Raw genomic sequence first — 24,798 nt, 5'->3', positions numbered from 1 at the left:
TGCCGACGTGGTCAAAAGTGTAAGCCGTAGTAAATGGATAACCACCTCTCACAAAACGCGCTATTTGTTGTATCCGTTTTAGCTATTTGTCGCAGTCGTTCCACTGATGCGAGCTGTCACTTAGATTTATCTGACCGTTTTCAGCATAATTGGATCATTCTGGACACGCAGGGTTGAAACCAAGAGCAGTCTCCATGCAAGATGCGTTTGTAGAGCGCTTTCACAACTGCATTTCTACAACCTTCCGTTAATCATATTATCGTCTCATCTGCTGATGCATAATGATCAGGGATTCTCAGCTCCACTTTTTATTCAATCTCCGGGCAATGCTATGGCACCGTGGGCCATAGAATTAAGTATTTGTAATATCACATATGAGCACGTCTACTTACCCATAAAGGCATTAAACAATTAGATTTTTAATCTGCAGAAATTCTCTCACGTCAAACATCTTTTTTTGCTTATCAGTTAGATATTCTACAGCTATGGAGAGATGGCTATAGGCTACGGGAATAATTTAAAGTCCCAGTGCAGTCAAAAACGTGATTTTTCTGTGTTTCACATATATATATATATGAAATATATATATATATACATATATATATATAATATATATATAATATATATATTATATATAATATATATAATATATATTATATTATATATATAATATATTATATATAATATATTATATATATAATATATATTATATTATATTATATTATATTATATTATATTATATATATATATATATATATATATATATATTATATATATATATATATATATATATATATGAAACACAGAAAAATCACGTTTTTGACTGCACTGGGACTTTAAATTATTCCCGTAGCCTATAGCCATCTTTCCATATATACACACAACATGACCAAAAGTATGTAGACACCTGTTTATCAAACATCTCATTCCAAAATCATGGGTTATTAATATGGAGTTAGTCCGTTGCTGCTATAACAGCCTCCACTCCTCTGGGAAGGCTTTCCACTAAATATTGGACATTTGCTGAGGGGACTTGCTTCCATTCAGCTACTAGAGCATTTGTAAGGTCAGGCACTGATGTTGGGCGAATAGGCCTGGCTTGCAGTCAGCGTTTCAATTCATCCCAAAGTTGTTTGACAGGGTGGAGGTCAAGGCTCTGTGCAGGCCAGTTAAGTTCTTCCACACCGATCTTGACAAAGCATTGTCATGCCGAAACAGGAAAGGGCTGTTGCCACAAAGTTCGAAGCACATAATTGTTTAGAATGCTATTGTATGCTGTAGTGTTAAGGTTTCCCTTCACTGGAACTAAGGGGCCTAGCCGGAACCACGAAAAACAGCCCCAGACCATTATTCCTCCCACCAAACATTACAGTTGGCACTATGCATTGGGGCAGGTAGCGTTCTCCTGGCATCCGCCAAACCTACATTAATCTGTCAGACTGCCAGATGATGAAGCGTGATTCATCACTCCAGAGAATACATTTCCACTGCTCCAAGAGTCCAATGGCGGTGAGCTTTACACCACTCCAGCCAACGTTTGGCATTGCGCATGGCGGTCGTAGGCTTGTGTGCGCGGCTGCACGGCCATGGAAACCCATTTCATGAAGCTCCCGACGAACAGTTATTGTGCTGGCGTTGCTTCCAGAGGCAGTTTGGAACTTGATAGTGAGTGTTGCAACTGAAGACAGCCGATTTTTACGAGCGTCAGCACTCGCCTGTCCCATTCTGTGAGCTTCTGTGGCCTACCACTTCGCGGCTGAGCAGTTGTTGCTCCTAGACAATTCCACTACACAATAACCGCATTTACAGATTCAGATAACTTTTAATGTCCTCAGAGGCAATTCATCTTGCAGTTGTCATAAAACATATCACATCTTAAAATGATAAGAAGTAGCAAATGATATTTACAAACAAATAGGCAGGCTAAGTGCAGTTTCATAGTGCAAGTGCTAAGTGCAATTAGTCCAACATTTTGCAGGGCTGAAATTTGATCAACTGACTTGTTGGAAAGGTGGCATCCTATGACGTTGCCACATTGAAAGTCACTGAGCTCTTCAGTCAGGCCATTCTACTGCCAATGTTTGTCTATGGAGATTGCACGGCTCTGTGCTCTAATTTATACACCTGTCAGCAACGGGTGTGGCTGAAATAGCCAAATCCACTAATTTGAAGGGGTATCCACATACTTTTGCATATATAGTGTATTTCCACATTGTGAGGATGGAATAGTACTGTGAAAATGATGAAAATGCAGTTTAGTGTAAGAGCTTTTTGAAAAGAACACCTGAAATGTCTGCCTGTTTTGTGGAGATGAAGTTTTGGCCTGCAGTATAAGTTAATAGATCAATAACAAATGGAGTTTCAAACCTTTCAGGTTACATATCCCTCCCATTAGGCGTGTCCAATTAAGACCCTCACTCAAACCACTCCCAGACAGTCCTAGCAAAATTCTTGCTTGAGAAATTGTTCTTTGCTAAGACATTTTTGTTTATTTTTGTCATTAAATAAAAAAATAAAACATAAACAGTAAGGTACTTCAATTGTTACCCAGAAATTATTAGATATTGAGATCAGTGGCGACTTGTCATTCAGGGCAGGTGGGACATTTTTTTTGGGGGGGGGGGGCTTGACTGTTTTGCATGTTATTTTGGCATTAATACGTGTTATACATCCGTTTGCAAACAATGTAGAAAAATATATATATATATAATTGAGTTAATAAAGCCGCATACAATCATGGTCTCTTTTTTGTTTTCTTGAGTAAGGCAGCTCCAAAATGCAGGTGTTTCAACCGAGCTCAGTGCTTTCTGTTGTGGTGGGGTAAGCCAGCAGAAAATAGGAGTGCTGTGCTGTGATTGGCTCAGTGTTCTGTCACTCATGAGGGAAACTAAGTCACCAGTCCTTAGTAAGGGTAGACATCAAAAATTCGAGCCCTATGCGTCTTGCCATATATTTACATTAGTAGACTGATTTGACTGATCATGTCAACATCTTACTTTCAAAATCTTATCTAGCAGTCATCATCACGAATCAAGTTTACAATCTACTGGCAAATCCTTTTTAATCCTTGTCATATGAAGAGAAATAATGAAGATAAATTATAAATAAAATGTATCGCTGCTCATCGACCACTGGACATAAACATTACACAACAAGTTGGAAATTGCAAATTCCACAATGAGTGGTTTGGAAGGAACCGGTGACCGTGGCTAACCGCAAGCATTGCAACTGGGAAGTCGGGAAAAAATGAGTTCAAACTGGGAAAATATGTTTTGAACGGTCATCCAACTCGGAATTGTCAATCTTTCTCTTTCTTTGATGACAAAATTTCCCCAAGAAGAACCACTGCGCCACCTTCCTGTTTAAGTGAGCACATCACCACAACGTGCGTCCAAAAATGTCTTACATGGTGCTGCATAAATTATGTAATATGCCAGGGAGATATGTATACTGTAACTAAAAAAGTAATAGAAAGTGTATGTTGCGTAGTAAGCTGTTAGTTGCCCATGTGCCTCACCCTAATGATTTGGTCTATTTTCACCTCTTAAATTCCCCTAACATTACCGTTCTGACTCAGTGGTGCACATATAGCCTATAATCTGTTTATGAGAAATATCATCATCTAATATTGTAAGAGCTTTCATTGTCTTCTTATTTGCCCCCTTTATTTATCCTATGGTTTTGACTTGGTGTACAGGAAAAATACTTTACGAGCAGCCCATGTTCTGCATTCTGTCGCTGTACATTTCAAAAGTGATGAACACATAGTTATATTTTTTATTTAACTAGGCAAGTCAGTTAAGAACAAATTCTTATTTACAATGACGGCCTACACTGGCCAAACCCGGACAAAGCTGGGCCAATTGTGTGCCGCCTTATGGGACTTCCAATCACGGCCGGTTGTGATATAGCCTGGAGGCTGTCTGTAGTGACGCCTCTAGCACAGAGATGCAGTGCCTTAGACCGATGTGCCATGTCCATTTTAGCTCACTTGTTAATGTCTTAATTGAAAATACAGAATGCTTCTTATCCACTCATTGTTCCATCAATTGTCAGTAGAAACCACATTTGTTTAAGCAAGTCAGCCATATCAGCTCTGTTTAAAAAAAAGGCTGTAAACGAGTCTGAATTAATTGTTTCGCTGCCAGACAAGGCTCCGCTGACAGCCAGGTGTAGCCGTGGTAAGGATTCACTCCATTGAGCTGGAAAGAAAGCTCTGCTATAGGGACAGCTTTATGTAGGCCCTAACAGTTTGTGGGCACCGCTTCTTGCCATTATAGTGCAATTTGCAATTAATGTATTGTTTAGTGTTGTGTTGTGTAGTGGCTTTGCTGGCAAGCATCTAAAAAATGTGGGAGGAGTTTGCCCCACCAAGATTTACATGCTAAAATCGCCACTAATTGATATAAAAACAGCTGCATTGGGCATTTAATACAAAAATAATGTAACCTTGTATATTCACAATTTACAAGTCTAAATGCATTCTCCAAATCATAACCAAGATACCTGAGCCCTGTAACCACAGGACAAGGAATCTACACAGTGTCAAAATAATTACCCAGGGATGCTAACCCAGATTGATTCCAATGCCTCCTATCGTTGCTGGGTGTCCTTTGTGTGATGGACCATTCTTGATACACATAGGAAACTGTTAAGCAGTCATTGAACGCGAAGAACCCATCAGTGTTGCAGTTTAGTCATTTAGCAGACACTCTTATCCAGAGTAACTTACAGTAGTGAGTGAATACATTTTTCATACTTGTCCCCCATGGGAATCGAACCCACAACGCTGTTTATATAATAGCCTCAGATATGAGGTTTACATCTAATTGTTGTATAAGATGAATGAGTGAGGATGATCCTGTTTGTAAAATGGTGTAATGTGATTTTGGACTGTTTAATGAAGGAAACTCCAATTCCCTTTTGAGTTTAACTAAATCAGAGGACCGCCCATGAGCCCAGTTGGGGTCAGGCATCCTGGGACAGCCCATTTTCTGCAATTCCGAGAAAAACCCAACTTTGAGAAATTCTCAGTAGACCATGTTTCTCTCAATCACGGGAGGACAAAGGTTGCAGACCATTGCTGAATCTTTTAACCACCATACCACGTGGTTAAACTCTTAGACTATCGATACCAACAGAATAAGAACAAGTATTTGATATTAATTACTAGTCTGCAGCAAGGATTCGGTATCATTGAACGCGAAGAACGACAACCGCCGAAACATCCATTCTACAACAACATGAATGAATGTTGCTCTGAACTATCCCCTCTAACAGAAAGAGAGAGAGAGAGAGATGGATAATTCTACAAAAGAAACAAACTTTTCAACATCGATCAAGACAACACACTGAGCATATATATATATATATTGATTGCGATTGTTCCCAAATGAGTGAGCGTTCATGTGTAAAGGATTAGCATTTCAATTGTTATAATTATTAACTCTGTAGTGACTTCTCAGTCGACCCCACTTCCCTTTTGTCTAACAAGCCGCCATGCCAGTTTAGCCCACTAGGGCACATTTCCCTATAATTTCTTGTAACCATATTGACTTTGTTTGTATGTTTATGCATTTCTGTGAATTACTTAATTAGTCATAAATACATGATTTAAGACAACTGATGTATGGATGACTCAGTGAAGACTGGGTTCGTGCAGATAACCAACAATTTACGACGTTTGGAATGAGACTAAGGTGAGGTAAAATAAATAATTAATTAATTCGAAGATTAATTGATCAAATATAAAATATCTGAAAAGTTATTTAAGGAAATGATAACTTTGTAATCTGAATATTTTCCTTGGTGCCCCGACTTCCTATTTAATTAGTTACATGATTAATCAGTTTAATCGCGTAATACTAATTACAGAGAATCTTTGATAAAAAAAACAGTCTTCAATTTAATGATAGTAAAGACACGACACTTATGAGGACATGTTATAATCATTACCATATAAATACCTGTTAAGCTGATGAGGTGTCCTTATAAAAGCTACCATATAAATGCTGGATGTGCTAATGAGGTACCATTATAAACACTACCCTATGAATACCGGCTATACTGATGAGGTAACGTTATATGAGGACACTACCTTATCGATAAATAACCTGCTGGTAAGTGAGATAGGAAGCTATGGGAATTATATGAGTTTACTAGATTAATGATAAGTGACGATCCATCCAGAACAGCCTTACTGACTGAACTTTCTTAAACTATATTACCTGCTGCTGGCGAAATACCATGAAGGTTATTCACATTTAGCCCCCTGTCGAAATCTCACATTAGTCCTCTGAATATAGTGTATGCATGTCTGTCTGTCTCTCTGTGAGAGTGAGCGCTCAAAATAAACCTGTGCCTGCTGGGTATTTGATGTTTTGGAATATTGATATTAAGATGATTCCGGTAAAGGAGAGTGCTCTCTCGCTCTTTGATGCATCACCAACACATGAAATGCTCTATTTATAACATGACAAGAAAAGCCCTGTGTCTGTCTGACCTCTGTCCCAAGCTGTGTGTAGTGTAGTGTGAGCACCAGGGAATTCTGGGAATTGGACCTCCTCTTAGGGAGGACAATGAAACCTTAATCCACAACTTTTCTGACAGTGAAGAATAATCTTGCCTGGCCACTAACATTGTGTGTATCAGTAAATATGTGGTTGCTCATTTGTACTGTAGGACAATGGGTGGTGGAAGGTAGTCCATACATGTTCATATGCCACCAGGTCAATGCAGCCATGCATAACAATGGACTAATGGATTTTCTTCCAGCTACCCCATCTGATGTCATTTGTATAAACCTAGAAATAACCTGTGTCTACATTTTCTTTTTCTGCAGTGGTGGTGAAGGAGCGTGTTCATATTGGCTATGAGCCCGTTACCGAGTGGCATCCTCCTTTAAACTCCATTTGAAACTGCAGTGTCTCTGTGTGTGTGTGTTCCAGGGCCGAGGTGGGAAAGAGAGAGTGATGACGTGATCTAATGTATTAGGAATGGGAGACCTTGAGACTGTGGTTTACTTTGGGGACCAGCTGAGCAACATTTATGACTTTAAAGTTCAGATAAGTAGATTTGGGAGCTTCTTAAGACCACATTGACGTGGCTGGAGAGGATATCTGAGAGCAAGATCCAGTAGCTGACCCATCCACAAGGCTGTCCAATTTCCTCACTGCCACGGTTTCTGTTTCAAACACAATTAGCAATGATGCGGATACTGCTTCTATATGGAACATGGACATTGAACACCATGGATATGACACCACTAAAATGGGGAGTGCATGGCAAAGCAGTTGCTTTTTATTTTAACTTTGGAACCAGAGGGGCTGGACCCATTGACCACCCCATAGATTCCTGATTAATAAAACATTGCAGGCAGCCTTACATTTTTCACATCGCCTACCAAAGCTTTTATACAGTCAGCAATGCAAGTGGAAAGGGTGGTTTGAGAGGTATTCATGCTAAAAACAGCTCCATTATTTGAATGTGATTAAGAGTATGATTTGTAAACCCCCCCAAAAGTCTCTGGTTGATTGAGTGTTCAATTGTCATTTCACTATACTGATTATAAACCGAATTGATCCCGCAGAATAGGCACACTTCATGTCTAAGTGTAGCACAGGGAGAACACCTCTCTGCTGCTGATATTTACAGTGCAGTCCTCGTAGCGGATTCTCCCACCCTCCTGTATTTTGGAAAATCACAGGTTTCTGCAGCAACTGTGTGCAGGGTGACTGTGTGGGTGGAAATATGAAAGGCAGAAATCTAAATGTGTCTGACACACCGTCCACTGAGCCACGTTTGGTGGTTCCCCCAGAGCGCTCTGGTTACAGACAGCAGGCACCACAAGAGATTAAAGGCACTAAAAGTAACATATACAAAATGGAGGTGTGCAGATTTGTTTCCAATATGCTAAAATGATGCAACGTTCCATTTCTATGGTAACATTTGTTTCCGTTGCCATAAAATTGATATGAACGTTCCATTTAAACCATATAATGGTGTTCAGCCAACATTCCCTGCCTAAATATAACCCAAACATTTCCTCTACATAGCATCTAATTGATTTCATCTCAGTGCCCCAGTCAAGAACACTGCTGCTTATAGCAGTTGTGACCAGGAGACAGTAACAGCCAACCAAAGTCACCTTGTAGCCTGATTACAGGATGGAGGAGGACCGGCCTCTTTAGTCCCCCTCGTTTCTTACAGTAGAGGAGCTGAGGGGGTGAAGGGCACCAACAGTAAAACATTTGACCACGGTGTGCCCGAACCCAACGGTTTCCACAAATCCCAGTGCTGGTGCCCTGAACCTCATCAGCGCTTTTTCAGCTATAAGATGCAAGGAAACAAAACTATTTTTTATATATTTTTTAAATTGGACAAGTTCAGGTAGTCATACGTCCGTTTCGAAACATTTTCACCCTACTGAACACAACCATGTAACCCGAAACACCAGTCAACTTCCCCTCCTATTACCCACTGACTACTCCGTTCGGTCCAGTTCTCCCTCTAAGAGAGTTAACATTTTCACTCATGTCAGTCTCTCCATTGGACTTTCTTTCCATTTATCCTCCTCACCACAAATGGCCATGGCTTTGGAGTCAAGCTGTGTCAGCCAGTATCAATTGCCAGAGCCACGTTCACAGTCTAAAGACGACTAACAGCTTTTCCATGTCTAACTCTGGGACTGTATTGTGCATGTGTGAGAGGTGCCTTGGACCACAAAGCATAACAGACCCAGAAACAAGACAAACAACTACCCTCTCTCCTAACAGCAGAAGCCATACTTGGTCAGTTTGTATCTGTATTCTGAAGCCATCTATTGTATCATTGATTCACCTCTACAATGGTTTCAAAGGCAGCCAATTAAAATTTCAGTTGATGAACAGCAGAATTTGTGGTTTACGAAAGACTATTGAAAAGAAATCCTTGTGCAGACCTACAACCACAAATGAGTGCGAACTAAGTGCCAACTAATTGGTATTATGGGGTTGCTTTTGGCCAGTTATTATAACCCATTTGCATGAGCACCAGACTCCAAATGTATTCATTTGACAGTTAAGGTTTATGGAGGTATTGTTATAAATAACATGAACAACCCAAAAGGTGGACTGTAGAGAGCCATAAGAGTAACAATCATTTACTTATAAGTTTGATCTGTGTTCCTCACTTATGAGAGGAGGCAGGGAGTCTCAGGTGTGGTGGCTGCATCCATGGCAACATTGTCAACCAAACTTTGCAAGTCAGTGTTGTCCTGAGTTAACAGCATCAAAAATGTAACAACTGCTGTCTAACACAGCCAGCGTATTGACCATAGAAATGAATTGACCACAAAGAGATTAATTAAATAACATTTACGTGCTCCAAAACAGACATATGGCAGTACAGATGACAGAAGAGATGAGCTTCTTGTATTCATGTCATACAGCAGCACATCTGGATCTATACAGAACATGGGGAAATCTGCCATGTGGGTGCACTTGATAATGGTCACTAAAATATACACTAAGTATTGAGCAGCAGTTTCAATCTTAAAACAGACCAGAAGCCAAATATATGATTGAGAAAACAAGAGTTTAGGACTCCGAGGAAATGTTCAAGCTTTAAAGTATGTACACGGCAAAAACAAAGGGGGGGTGTAGTCAAAAAGCCCCGAGGGGGAAGATGAGATGACAGGGAAAAACTGTTAAGGCGCAAGTGTAATTGCAGTTCCCATCAGAAGTCAAGAGGTAATGGTGATCACAATCAAAATGTCAACCAGATTATTCTTCACAGACTAAGAACTCAATAACTGACCAATCATAAGCTTAATATCCATGCAAACCTCCGAGGTAGACAGAGTAAACACTTGTTAAGCGTCACTGGACACTCCCATCACAGTAAAACTTCAGATAGGAAGTCATACTTCTCCTGGACTGGTACACTGGATGAAAATTCTACAACTGTCAAGCTTGATTAAATATCAGTTTAGCCCCTGAGGATAAACAGCCCCCCCTGCTGGTCTAAGGGAGAGGGACAGCCACATGGGAGCCAACCTAGCCATGGCTCATTAATAAATGACAGTTAATTCATGTTTAGGCTCTGAGTGGATAGAGGCCACAGGTGTCCCTGCTTACTGTTATAATCTGTAGATATTAAAGTCGGGATAAGGCACAGCAACCATCCCCTCCGAACAAATGAGCGCAAGTCAGGTGCCATGGTGGTTGAGATACAAATACTAACTCAGACAAAGAGCTCACGTCAACACAGAATACACCGATTTGGCAGAGCACAGGTTGAAAAAATAAAAATAAAAGTGAGAACAGAAATTCAATAAACCTGGAGAATTGTGGCCCACCTGTGTCCTCCAAGTGCAACACTAAAACACTCAGTGCAGAGAACAGGCTCCCAAATGAGATGGAGGGGTGGAAGAGTGAAGGGTTGAAAACAGCATATTCCAGACTAGTTTTTGGTAAGGCGACAGTTCTTCCAAAGGACGAAAGACAGAACTGCTACACAGATCTAAGTGAATCCAAGTAAAGGCCTGAATTCTGCCCAGACAGTCAGTACATAACCTGTAGGAGGAAGGAGCGGGAAAAACACCATCCAATCAAACAAACTATATACAAAAATATTGGGAGGCAAAACGTTTTAAAATAGAAACCCGTTGACACCATCACAACAGGAAGAAAAAGCTAATGCAAAAAGATTTTAAAAACTAAAATTTAAAAAAAAGTGTTCAGCCAACCAATGGAGAATACGCAGAAGAAAAACAACCTGAAATCAGATTTTACAATTATTTTCTTATAGTACAAGGTAACTCCCAGTTTTTAAACAAAAGGATTTCCTGAATTAAAAAATTACATTAAAAAAAAGATAAAACTTAATTTACATGCACACTTGAAATCATATTTACAAAAAAAAGAAAACATCAAACTCCCATACACTGGCACACATTGTTATGTCCTGATTAGCGACGGCTGCACCCCCAGCGCCCTCCAGGGGTCGCTGGCAGTAACACAAGTGAGAGACCACTGGACCACCAAGCCCAAACCTAAAAGCCGATTGGAGGAGCTCCGGGGTGAAATGGAGCCATGAGCCACTTCCTGGCTGTTAATTGGCAACTCATACAAGAAGCTTTGATTGGTTTACATTAGAAGATACGCTTGCGTTTCAGGTAGGAGTCAGCATAGTGGCCCCCAAGGCCCTGGGAGTGTTGTCCCACATAGCCCCCTTCTGGGCTGGGCTCTGGAGACGGGATCAGACGCTTGTGACCACCAACGGGAGTCTACAGGGGGCAGAGACATAACCACCGTCAATGCCATGGTGAGAAAGGGGGACAGAACAGGACATGGCAGACAAACTTACAATGACAAAGAGGCACACTGACCTTCATCCCCAGACCAGATGGGTGTGTGTTAGAGTGGCTCACCGGAGGCATGCCCACAGCCTGAACAGACAAACAGTGTTCAGTGATCAAAACAGAACCACAAAGCATTGGTCTCATCTAAAAGGCACAATATGATTTCCAGTGAAGACAGCCAGCTTGGGTCTTCGTGAGTGTAAAACTGTTCCTTTTTTTAAACAGGCACAGTAAAGCCTGATCTATCCCTTCAACTTTGACACATTCCACTCAAACAAAAAAATGCAATACCGAATATCCGCATCTGACTTCACAGGATTTCGCTACAAAATCTCTGCAGGGCAATTCTCCACCATTTTGTTTGTCATTGTTCTGCCAGCATGGCTACTGTGGTTATGCAACAATGCACGGCTTCAAGCATATCAGATAATGTGTTGTCCGCATTCGTCTGAGTGGACCAAGGACACGCAGACTAAGTAAATCATTTCAATTAACATTTGCAGCCCAACTGTTTCATAACGTTTAGAACTTACAGATTGTCCCCAACATGATGGGTGCTACGCGAGCCAACAGACGTCAAGACTAGAGGTTGACCGATTAGGATTTTTCAACGCCGATACCGATAATTGGAGGACCAAAAAAGCCGATAACGATTAATCAGGCGATTTTTTATACTTCTTTTGTAATAATGACAATTACAACATAACTGAATGAACACTTATTTTAACTTAATATAAAAACAGCAATAAAATCAATTTAGCCTCAAATAAATAATGAAACATGTTAAATTTGGTTTAAATAATGCAAAAACAAAGTGTTGGAGAAGTAATATGTGCCATGTAAAAATGTGTGCCATGTAAAAATAGCTCACATTTAAGTTCCTTGCTCAGAACATATGAAAGTTGGTGGTTCCTTTTAACACGAGACTTCAATATACCAAGGTAAGAGGTTTTAGGTTGTAGTTAATACAGTATTTATAGGACTATTTCTCTATACCATTTGTATTTCATATACCTTTGACTATTGGATGTTCTTATAGGCACTATAGTATTGCCAGTGTAACAGTATAGCTCCCTTACCCCTCCTTGCCCCTACCTGGGATCAAACCAGGAACACGGCGACAACAGCCACACTCAAAGCATCGTTACCCATCGCTCCACAAAAGCCGCGGCCCTTGCAGCACAAGGGGAATAACTACTCCAAATCTAAAAGCGAGTGACGTTTTAAACAGTATTAGCGCACACCCAGCTAACTAGCTAACCATTTCACATTGCTTACACCAGCCATTAGGCTGATAGGCTTGAAGTCATAAACAGTGCTGTGCTTGCGAAGAGTTGCTGGCAAAACGCACAAAAGTGTTGTTTGAATGAATGATTATGGGCCTGCTGCTGCTCAGTCAGACTGCTCTATCAAATCAGACTTAATTATAACATAACACACAGAAATACGAGCCTTTGGTCATTAATATGATCAAATCCAGAAACTATCATTTCAAAAACAAAACGTTTATTATTTCAGTGAAATACGGAACCGGTCGGTATTTTATCTAACGGGTGGCGTCCCTAAGTCTAAATATTCTTGTTACATTGCACAACCTTCAATGCATGTCATAATTACATAAAATTCTGGCAAATTAGTTTGCGATGAGCCAGGCAGCCCAAACGGTTGCATATACCCTGACTCCACGTGCAATGAACACAAGAGAAATGACACAATTTCACCTGGTTAATAATGCCTGCTGAACTGGATTAGTAGTTTTACTAGTGATTATGATTGTTTTTTTTACAAGATGAGTTTAATGCTAGCTAGCAATTTACCTTGGCTTCTACTGCATTCACGTAACAGGCAGGCTCCTCGTGGAGTGCAATGGTTAGAGCGTTGGACTAGTTAACTGTGCGGTTGCAAGATTGAAATCCCTGAGCTGACAAGGTGAAAATATGTCGTTCTGCCCATGAACAAGGCAGTTAATCAACAGTTCCTAGGCAGTCATTGAAAATAAGAATGTGTTGTTAACTCACTTGCCTAGTTAAATAAAAGGTATATAAAATAAAAATGAAATAAAAATAATCATTTGGAAACCGGAACCCCAAAAATCGACCTCTAGTCAAGACATCTCCGCTAAGTCTAAATAACAGGTCAACCTTTATATTTTGATCACACTCAATCAGTAGATCGGCTGATTACATTGGGAAGAGGCAGAGAGAAAGTCTAAGCAGCATTGGGGGTGGGCCTACCTTGTTGAGATGGCTGGAGGGGAGGCTGCCGGGGCCGGGTGCCACCGAGCTGTAGTAGGAAGACGAGGGCGGGCTGGGGGGGTAACTATAGTGGGAGGAGGCCTGCTCACTGTAGCCGGGGTGGCCAAACCACTAGAGACATTCATCATGTTATTCTATGCTGCATGTACAGTTCTAAATGCATATATACATTTTTAAAAAGACTACAAAGGGGAGTAGAGATTGAAAAAAGGCAAGAGATGCCTCAGTTTGAAGGCTGGATGTGAATAGTGGAGATGGTTTAGTCTCTTACCTGCTGTCCGAACCCTGCCAGAGCTCCAGTGTCCAGAGCCTCCTGCTGTTCATACAGATGGCCCAGAGGATCCTGGGGAGAAAGGAGCCAGATGCCATTAAACCTACTGCTCATATAACCAAGTTAAGACTGTACCGTACACTTAAACCACAGCTTCAAGATTTTTGGTGGCGCATCTGGCTAGTACATTGTCAAGAGGGCAGTCCCGTGTTTGTGAGGCAGAAGACCCTAGGTTCAAACCGATGTGAGGACAGGGTTGCTAGACAGGGAGAAAGTGGTGCTGATAAGCAGGCCCACTGTGTTCCATCACACTAGAAAAGCCCATGCACTGACCACTGGGCAGCCAGAGTTAGAAAACCCATCGGTGGCCACAATGACCTTAACCAAGACAGCAGTGTCCTCAGATATCAAATAAACATCAATGACCAGGCATTCTATCACAACATCAGATCAGCCATGCCAGGCAGTAGGCCTGGACAGTAAAGGTTAGAAGATAAGGGGGACCTACCTGGTGTATTGGGGGGTAGTCTGGGGTGTAGGACTCCTGGTAGCGCAGCCTGTAGTTACAGTGGATGTTCTGTGTGCGCTGGTTGGATGAGTTGCCTAGCGCTGGTCTCTTCCTGTAAGGGTGGGGCCTGCAGTTGGTGCCTGAGTGAAGGACGGCAGGAATGGAAAATGTCAAAAACCCTACGGGTCAATACTGGGAAGGAATCAGAGTCAAACTTCACAGTATGCAGACAGTAGGAGGGGCAGCTCACCTGATGGGAACAAGCTGTGGACATTGAAGGGGTTCTGGGGAAGACTCACATCGTTGGGAGGGTGTCCTAGTATGGACAACTATTGGCGAAGACACAAAAATAAAACAAATATTAAATTAATTCAGGGGACTTGATGTTATGTAATGATGCACAATGACTTGAGCATCCCTCCTAGTAGGGACAATATTAAAAAAGTATACAGAGTATTTTAATCATACCCCAGGTGCTGTAGGCCCCTCTGCCCCCATCACTCCACCCAGGTGGGAGATGGACATGCCCTGGAGAGTGGGGGAGGGGTTCTGGGAGAAGCTGGTGGGAGACTCTCTGCCCAGGGGTCGACCCATAGAGTGGGGGTTTATGGGTCCCATAAGGTCTGACTGGAGGCCCAGGGATGGAACCACAGCCCTGGGGACAGGAGACAAACACCTTATTAATATAACAAACACCCCATCACTACACTGTAGAGAGCCCTGAGATCACACAAAATCAATACAACACAGTAAATAACCTAGATGTAATAAGTACTGCCTAAATCCACTACATGTGTAAAGAAGCTGTAATGTAAATCACTAACACACCAGCAGGGCTAGCATAGCATGCATCAATATAGAGCATTGCTGTATGTGATAAATAAATCAAACTAGAGAAACGGCCACTAGTGAGTTGTATTGGCAATACAAAATAGACTTTAGTCATGCCAATAAAGTATTTTAAAATGAGATGAATGGAAGGCCAAACCTTGAGGCAGGTCTCCCAGTAGATGGACTCCCTGCTGGAGAGGCATAGCAGCCAGAAGGGTGTCCCCCATCAGTCCTGCCTGTAGGAGACACGAGTTAGACACACACAACCTCAGTGACCCACAAGATGATAAAACAAACAGTCGACATAACAGATATTTACTGAACCAAAAAAAAGTCATCACATTTAAGAATTATGTCAGTCAACAGAATTCACAGTAAAACACTTCAAAACCAACCCATTAATATTACTAGAAAAGCACCTCAAAAAGAACACAGCAGAAAGAAACTTTCCAGGGGAAGAGCATTTACCAGCTTGGGTTTAGGGAGCAGCCCCTTCATGACAAACCTATATCAACCACATGCACATCTACACACACACACACACTCAGTGATCACTCACACAGGGAAGTAGTCCATTCTCTTTATTGTGCAGCACCTGAGCCCAGAGAAGATGATTTCCCAAAAAGGCTTGCTGATAGTAGAGGAGAGAATAAAGTAGGAGAAGTGTGGATGAAAGAGACTAATGAACCAACATAAGAGGGGAGAGGAGCTGGAGGTGAGAGAGGTGGTGAGTATGCAGGGTATGGTATGCAGGGTACCTGTTGAACTTGGGCCTGGTTCTGGAGGAGGAGCTGGAGCAGAGCAGCAGAGAGGGCGGGGTTAGCCAACAGCGGCATGGTGGGAGCAGCACCAAGGAGACCTGTAGAGAGACCATTTGACCTTAGGACCTGACAACCTATTATTTCACCATGCATTAAAGGTGCAATATGCATCCTTGTTGCTAAAATTCTAATAACTTGCCTAATTTCAGTTCGTCACGAAAAAAAGCAAATGTAGAGAATCATTGTGTGACCTAAACCGCTGTGAAATATATTTTCAGCTGGTGTACAAAACCGTAAGTGACAGAGACAAAATAAAACTTTTGGGAAGCATGGAAATTGCGCACATAGAAAAAACCTTTCATTTCACAGCCTTGCTTACAATGAGAATTAAAGATCTTTAACTCACATTCTATGCGAATTTGGTCGGGTCGCCGAAAACGTTAACCATTGCAGCTTAAAAGCATGTGTCAATCTCATTCCACAGAATTTCTACGGGGTTTGGCTCCTCCTTTGTACTTGTATGATGAATTAAGGTCACTAATTAGTAAGGAACCCCCCTCACCTGGTTGTCTAAGTCTTAATTGAAAGGAAAAACAACAGACACTATGCCTACCATGAAATTAGTTTGACACCCCTACTTTAAAGCATTAACACCAGGGTAAGAGACTCATACCATACATTGTCATCCTTTAGGAAATGGCATTATCTTACCTTGTTTCCTGCCCTGGGTGAGGGGGTTGAGCAGCATCTTGAGGGTGGCAGGATTACTGAGGCCTGTGAGGATCTGCATGGCTGTGGGCTCAGGTAGGAGACCTTTCCCTCGGTTCAGGGCCTGTGGAGAGGGAAGAGGAGGACAGCCATTCAGAACAGTTGTTTTACCACTAACATAAGGGAGTAATAGTTCAAACGTCTGGTGTGGCAACCACGAAGTCTTCACCATGGTCTGAGCAGCGATGAGGGCAGCCAGCATGCTCCGTCCCGGGGGTCCAGGGGCACAGAAGGAGACCCGGATATGGGTCCCACCTAGCGCCCTGCCGTCAGCCTCTCTCTGCACCTGCTCAGCCATCTCTGCCGAGGAGAACTCCAACACGGCAAACCGCCGAAAACTGTCATCCTGGCCCTGAGCCAACTGAATAAAGGAAAATTAAGTTAAATATGCATTCCTTATGCAATCAGTCCAAAACTAATGACTAAGCCTTGGTTCTGCCAAATTCACTATATTAACCTAATTCTGTTTGCCATTGGAATAGGTTTACGCAGAGAATTCAGTAATATTAATCTTGACCTTGTTAAAAACTTCATCCACACTATGATAACTTTCCATACTGCAATTAGTAGAAAGGAGTATTTGATACGATGGTAGAGACAGTAGGTGGGATTAAACTGAATCATGCCCAGTGGCATTCTGTAATATAAAGTAGAGAAAATACTTCAGACTTCATGTCCAAATTTTTTCTCTAGTTTGCCACAGCTACGACTGGAGTCTCAACTTTTAAAAGCAATTACCAATCAATGATCTAAAATAAATAAATAAATCTATCAAGACCAAGTGAGCTATGGAAAAAATTATGAGCTTCATATTCCTGAGTTTTAACCTGTCCAATAGTTAAATTGCCTCACTCGCACTATTACACAACAGTGTTCTGCCAGACCTCAAACTACTGTGCCCTAAAGGTATATGAATGAGTGTATGTGGTGCCAAAAGGACAGTGCTGTCTCATTCCAGAAAGGCCTGTTGGGCCAGAGGCCTGCTGACTGACACCACCTGGGAGTCAGGTGGTCATCACCATAGAAACCAGCAATGCTCAATGCTAAAGAAACAGTGGCCACAGGAAAAGCAGGTCAAAGGTGAGGGCTCGAAAGCCAGATTCATCAAAAATACTCAATCCATATCCACCTCCTTTATGTGAACTTCAAGACCCTGTCATCACTACGGACGCCCCATGTTACATAACACAGCTCTGCTACAAGGTTCAGATGGTTACCTCAAACAGATGTGTCAAACACACTTGCTCAGTGTAAAACGAAAGCAGTTGCCAGTGTTTCCCCTACATGAACTTAGCAGCAGTCCACCACCATTTTTAAATCGTGGCCACCACTGAAAAAATTGAATATATAATAAATAAAAATAATTCAGGACGGTAAAACATTCAGTGTAAACTTAAACCAGACATAAAGTATGGTTACAAGACAATGGAGCTAAACTACACTGCTCAAAAAAATAAAGGGAACACTAAAATAACATCCTAGATCTGAATGAAATATTCTTAAATACTTTTTTCTTTACATAGTTGAATGTGCTGACAAATCAAAAATTATCAATGGAAATCAAATTTATCAACCCATGGAGGTCTGGATTTGGAGTCACTCAAAATTAAAGTGGAAAACCATACTACAGGCTGATCCAACTTTGATGTAATGTCCTTAAAACAAGTCAAAATAAGGCTCAGTAGTGCGTGTGGCTCCATGTGCCTGTATGACCTCCCTACAACGCCTGGGCATGCTCCTGATGAGGTGGCGGATGGTCTCCTGAGGGATCTCCTCCCAGACCTGGACTAAAGCATCCGCCAACTCCTGGACAGTCTGTGGTGCCACGTGGCGTTGGTGGATGGAGCGAGACATGAAGTCCCAGATGTGCTCAATTGGATTCAGGTCTAGGGAACGGGCGGGCCAGTCCATAGCATCAATGCCTTCCTCTTGCAGGAACTGCTGACACTCCAGCCACATGAGGTCGAGCATTGTCTTGCATTAGGAGGAACAAAGGGCCAACCGCTCCAGCATATGGTCTCACAAGGGATCTGAGGATCTCATCTCGGTAACTAATGGCAGTCAGGCCATCTCTGGCGAGCACATTGAGGGCTGTACAGCCCCCCCAAAGAAATGCCACCCCACACCATGACTGACCCACCGCCAAACCGGTCATGCTGGAAGATGTTGCAGGCAGCAGTACGTTCTCCACGGCGTCTCCAGACTGTCACATGCGCAGTGTGAGCCTGCTTTCATCTGTGACGAGCACAGGGCGCCTGTGGCGCATTTGCCAATCTTGGTGTTCTCTGGCAAATGCCAAAAGTCCTGTACGGTGTTGGGCTGTAAGCACAACCCCCACCTGTGGACGTCGGGCCCTCATACCACCCTCATGGAGTCTGTTTCTGACCGTTTGAGCAGACATGCACATTTGTGGCCTGCTGGTGGTCATTTTGCAGGGCTCTGGCAGTGCTTCTCCTTGCACAAAGGGAGAGGTTCTTCTGCTGGGTTGTTGCCCTCCTCCACGTCTCCTGATGTACTGGCCTGTCTCCTGGTAGCGCCTCCATGCTCTGGACACTACGACACAGCAAACCTTCTTGCCACAGCTCGCATTGATGTGCCATCCTGGATGAGCTGCACTACCGGAGCCACTTGTGTGGGTTGTAGACGCAGTCTCACGCTACCACTGGAGTGAAAGCACCACCAGCATTCAAAAGTTACCAAAACATCAGCCAGGAAGCATAGGAACTGAGAAGTGGTCTGTGGTCCCCACCTGCAGAACCACTCCTTTATTGGGGGTGTCTTGCTAATTGCCTATCATTTCCACCTGTTGTCTATGCCATTTGCACAACAGCATGTGAAATGTATTGTCAATCAGTGTTGCTTCCTAAGTGGACAGTTTGATTTCACAGAAGTGTGATTGACTTGGAGTTACATTATGTTGTTTAAGTGTTCCCTTTATTTTTTTGAGCAGTGTACACACACACAGTGGGGCAAAAAAGTATTTAGTCAGCCACCAATTGTGCAAGTTCTCCCACTTAAAAAGATGAGAGGCCTGTAATATTCATCATAGGTACACTTCAACTATGAAAGACAAAATGAGAAGAAGAAACAGAAAATCACATTGTAGGATTTTTAATGAATTTATTTGCAAATTATGGTGGAAAATAAGTATTTGGTCACCTACAAACAAGCTAGATTTCTGGCCCTCACAGACCTGTAACTTCTTTAAGAGGCTCCTCTGTCCTCCACTCGTTACCTGTATTACGGGCACCTGTTTGAACTTATCATCAGTATAAAAGACACCTGTCCACAACCTCAAACAGTCATACTCCAAACTCCACTGTGGCCAAGACCAAAGAGCTGTCAAAGGACACCAGAAACAAAATTGTAGACCTGCACCAGGCTGGGAAGACTGAATTTGCAGTAGGTAAGCAGCTTGGTTTGAAGAAATGAACTGTGGGAGCAATTATTAGGAAATGGAAGACATACAAGACCACTGATAATCTCCCTCGATCTGGGGCTCCATGCAAGATCTCACCCCGTGGGGTCAAAATGATCACCAGAACGGTGAGCAAAAACCCCAGATCCACACAGGGGGACTTAGTGAATGACCTGCAGTGAGCTGGGACCAAAGTAACAAAGCCTACCATCAGTAACACACTACGCCGCCAGGGACTCAAATCCTGCAGTGCCAGACGTGTCCCCCTGCTTAAGCCAGTACATGTCCAGGCCCGTCTGAAGTTCGCTAGAGAGCATTTGGATGATCCAGAGGACGATTGGGAGAACGTCATATGGTCAGATGAAACCGAAATATAACTTTTTGGTAAAAACTCAACTCGTCGTGTTTGGAGGACAAAGAATGCTGAGTTGCATCCAAAAACCACCATACCTACTGTGAAGCATGGGGGTGGAAACATGCTTTGGGGTTGTTTTTCTGCAAAGGGACCAGGACGACTGATCCGTGTAAAAGAAAGAATGGGGCCAAGTATCGTGAGATTGAGTGAAAACCTCCTATCAGCAAGGGCATTGAAGATGAAACGTGGCTGGGTCTTTTAGCAGGACAATGATCCCAAACACACCGCCCGGGCAACAAAGGAATGGCTTCGTAAGAATCATTAAGGTCCTGGAGTGGCCTAGCCAGACTCCAGATATTAAACCCCATAGAAAATCTTTGGAGGGAGTTGAAAGTCCATGTTGCCCAGCAACAGCCCCAAAACGTCACTGCTCTAGAGGAGAGCTGCATGGAGGAATGGGCCAAAATACCAGCAACAGTGTGTGAAAACCTTGTGAAGACTAACAGAAAACGTTTGACCTCTGTCATTGCCAACAAAGGGGAGATTGGTATTTTTTTTTTATTTATATATATAACTATATAAATATAAATACCAAAGTATTGAGATAAACTTTTGTTATTGACCAAATACTTATTTTCCACCATAATTTGCAAATAAATTCATTAAAAATCCTACAATGTGATTTCCTGTTTTTTCTTCTCATTTTGTCTGTCATAGTTGAAGTGTACCTATAATACAGGCCTCATCTTTTTAAGTGGGAGAACTTGCACAATTGGTGACTGACTAAATACTTTTTTGCCCCCACTGTATATAAAACCAAGATCTTTAAGAACTAACAAGCAAAGTAAACAGTCTAGGACAATCTAAAAATCCAAAAAATGTCATGGCGTTGGCCATCCATTGATTTTGTTATACGTTTGAGTCATTCAGATTGCTTATACAATTTTCTTATGCTATGGCAAAGTGTATAATAGCTCTAAAACTGCTATTTTTCTCTGCCCAATGGCAAAATGTGTAGAAGTGCAGGACATTAGCTTAAAACAAAATGGTGTTTGAGGCCAAGAGGGCCTCTAATACCGTGCCATTAGCCATGCCCACGCTAACTCTGCCACCAGTGCTTTAAAAAAAAAACCTAGAGGTAAACAGTTGGAACAGCTTTCATGACAAAAGTAAAAAGTAGTGTCAAAAGTACAAGCAGGCATGTTCTGCTTGCTACTGGAGTATACTGGAGCCACAGATACAAATTGAACTGAGAAAAGCTACTAGATATATACTATTCATGAGAGCCAGACACACTGATATTTTCAGAGGATTTAACATGTGTAAGTTTGTGAGAAGGTGTTGAAGTTTCTGTCCGCATGTGACTGACCTGGCAGAAGATGGGTGTGTGTGTGTCGGCCAGGGCATTGCTGAGGTCCTGGGCGGTCAGCAGGCTGGGGGGCAGACGGTCCACACAGAGACACCTGGAGTGCAGCAGGGGGTAGGTGAGGGAACCCACCTCAGTCCAGTGGACGTACAGCATCCTTGAGCCCAGCTGCTTCCCCAGCAGCTCAGACTTAGCCCTAGCCGCAGAGTCCTTCTTCATGTACTCCACAAAGCCGTAGCCCTTGGAGTGGCCAGTGGAGGCGCTGTGAACCAGGAAGCAGCGCTCTAGGTTGCCGAAGGGTCTCACCAGCTCCTCAAACTGCTGCTGGGAGAATGCGTGGGGCAGGTTGGCAATGCACAGCAGTGCGTCGGTGGGCTGCAGCTGCACAGAGATCTCCCTCTCCCGGAGCATGTGCTGGTGGAACTCTTTGATGGCACATTGTGCCTGCTCCCCATGGAGCAGTGTGATGAAAGCTGAGGGAAGAGAACATGAGCTAAGACCTTGTGAAGAAATATGTGGAAGGTTACATTGCTCAAAACAGGAAGACAGTTGAGGAATCTGTCTAGCTCGGTCAAAGAGCCTGCTGCATCCAATTAGTCTTACTGGGATTTACATTTTAATCTTTGTTTTACTTACCTGTTCCCTTGTATTTGTCCACAAAGCAGTACTTCAAGTCATAGTTGCGCAACAGCTCATGAACCTCCTGAAAGGGAGAAAGTGTGGTTAGCTACAGTCAGCGTTGCCACAGCATTCCCCAGCCAACATTTTTAAAAGCCCTCCTTGGCCAGAGATAATTTGGCTTTTTTTTCTCCCCCCTGCAATTGTACACATCTTGCCTGGGCTTATGAGGTGTTATGCCATCTGAGTGACTCAAACATAATGCCATTTTAGATTCTCCCTATCTAGTTTGTACTTTTGTGATTGTTGGTTCTATCACATTTTTGGGCATGGAAGCAACGATTTATCAGTGATAGCCCACCGCTGCTAAACTAATAACTTAACCTAAATGAATACCATTACCTTAATACATGAATGTGTTATTCTTCTCCAACTACAACAATGTGATATTCCCAGATTAGTACAGGTCTACTTTTAACAATACAATGGTGTAGTATTGTAGGCATAAATTAAGCTTAAAATTTAGTGTTAAACACTACAATCACTTGAGAGCATGACAAACTAATGTGATGTGTTAACATCCCTAATCTAAAGCATCTGTTGTGTAGCTCCATCTACATGTATACTTTTATTCACTGACCTGCTTTCCATAATGTTTTTGAGGGGGGTCGAAACATGTTGCTATCAGTTTTTCTAAATGTCCAATTGGGGATAGTGTGATATTGGCAAGTGCTTTCCACAACAATATAGGAGTATACACCATCTGTAGTGCCTAAATACTCATCAATATTGATTGAAAAAATATAGAATGATTGCTTGCTTACAACAGGTGTCTTTGCAAACATGTAACAAAAGCAAAGTCATCCCTAGCTATTGGGCAATGGTGGAAAACAGTTGCCCAGTCACTGTGATAGGAGAAATGGTTGCTCCACAACGCTTTGCCTGTTCCACAAACGAATCGCAATGCTGTCTAGCATTTTCTGAAAGCGGCTACGTTCCCTCTGCACCTTCAACCCTTTGTCACCGCTACTCACGTTCCCATCTCGAACTCCCAATATGCACCCAGGCAAACAATGAAACGCGCACAGGCCACAGTTCCCCACGAGTCAAGCATGTTCCAACTTTTTTTTTTTTTACAAAATGTTCCAGGGACATGAAGTTTGTTTCAATGAGGGAAATTAACTGAAAATATTTTAAAACGACACTTTTGAACTAGTCACATACAATGCATGTCAATCCATAGCCTGACAATTACTGGTCAAAACAAAACAAACAGTTTTGCTAACGTTAGCAACTAGCATTGCCTTTCCGCACGAGGATTTTAATTATGCACTTTCAACTTGTCCATCAACCACGCGTGATGCTGGAGTGGGCAATTGCAGCCAGGCCGTGAATAACCACCAAACATCACCTACCACGTCCCAGATACGTTGAGACCTCAAAGTTTATTCGCGACATAATTAGGAAAGACAATTAGTCAGCAAAGCATTGTTAGTTACTAGGAAACTATGCTAGCGAACGGTAAGAAAAGCTAGCTAGAATATAGAAATCACCAAAAGGCAGCGAACCCTGTTAAAATACTGGTAAAAAAGCTAGATGTCAATTTCATGGCAAGGGTATGGTAATTTATTTTTTCTATTTATTAGATTCAACAGCTGCTGCCTGGGCTTGACATGATCTGATGCAATTACTGACCCGCGTTAGCGTTCTAACGCTTGTGAAAACTAAAATAAAGTTTAGGAAACTTACCTGATTGCTAACATCGGATGGCAGGTTTTTAATTATGATTTTCCGGCGATTGTAAAATTCTCGACGAGTTCTGTCCAAGCGACTCTCAATCTCTTCAGGGCTAAGCGTCGTCAACTCTTCATCGACCCTTCGCTGACACTTGTTGTCCGATGATGCATCCCCATCACTGGGCTCGAGTTCGGGATCCCTGGACACCCAATTCTCGTGTTCGACAGCGGGGTCATAGTTTTCGTGAAATGGACGGCTAGCGAAATTGGGCCCTGCATTTGGATTTTCTTCTCTGGCAACTGCGCTAACGGACGCCGCGGCCTCCATCACTTTTACTTGGGAGTTTTCTGAAACTGACAACACCGTCAGATTTGAGCAGTTTAAACAATACACACATGGGCGCAACTCGGTTTCTAATTGGACGAGAGGATGCATTTTTTTATAACACGTCATGAGCTGGGCGGGTAGTTGTACTGTAGCTTGCCTGTCATATCAAAACCAGTGATGCCCACTGCAAGTTCAACAAACCCACATGATCCAGTACTTTGAATTGAATAACCGGTATGAAA

At 42.4% G+C, this 24,798-nt stretch overlaps 1 protein-coding gene across 1 annotated transcript; it reads right to left on the bottom strand.

The window, feature by feature from the left end:
* Nucleotides 1–10,591: 10,591 nt before the first annotated feature.
* Nucleotides 10,592–24,570, bottom strand: LOC135555609 (ribonucleoprotein PTB-binding 1-like). Its single transcript, XM_064988192.1, has 14 exons — nucleotides 24,242–24,570; nucleotides 22,511–22,577; nucleotides 21,878–22,347; nucleotides 16,905–17,096; nucleotides 16,679–16,799; nucleotides 15,965–16,065; nucleotides 15,364–15,442; nucleotides 14,844–15,031; nucleotides 14,626–14,704; nucleotides 14,376–14,515; nucleotides 13,868–13,939; nucleotides 13,576–13,707; nucleotides 11,369–11,428; nucleotides 10,592–11,266 (listed from the first exon to the last, which is right to left on the bottom strand). The coding sequence occupies exons 1-14, from the start codon at nucleotides 24,554–24,556 to the stop codon at nucleotides 11,132–11,134; spliced, it is 2,151 nt and encodes a 716-aa protein (XP_064844264.1). The 5' UTR covers nucleotides 24,557–24,570; the 3' UTR covers nucleotides 10,592–11,131.
* Between the last annotated feature and the right edge of the window lie 228 nt (nucleotides 24,571–24,798).

The sequence above is a fragment of the Oncorhynchus masou genome, chromosome 15 (assembly GCF_036934945.1).
Source record: "Oncorhynchus masou masou isolate Uvic2021 chromosome 15, UVic_Omas_1.1, whole genome shotgun sequence".
Lineage (NCBI taxonomy): Eukaryota > Metazoa > Chordata > Actinopteri > Salmoniformes > Salmonidae > Oncorhynchus > Oncorhynchus masou.
This window is presented reverse-complemented; position numbering and strand designations above follow the sequence as displayed.

What these genes read in the sequence shown, in the direction of transcription:
- LOC135555609 (XM_064988192.1), bottom strand. Translation starts at nt 24,556, where the DNA reads ATGGAGGCCGCGGCGTCCGTTAGCGCAGTTGCCAGAGAAGAAAATCCA. An exon ending in ACACACCCATCTTCTGCCAG is followed by an intron (nt 17,097 to 21,877) that starts GTCAGTCACATG and finishes TCCTTTATTCAG; the next exon opens with TTGGCTCAGGGCCAGGATGA. An exon ending in CATCTGGTCTGGGGATGAAG is followed by an intron (nt 11,267 to 11,368) that starts GTCAGTGTGCCT and finishes TGCCCCCTGTAG; the next exon opens with ACTCCCGTTGGTGGTCACAA.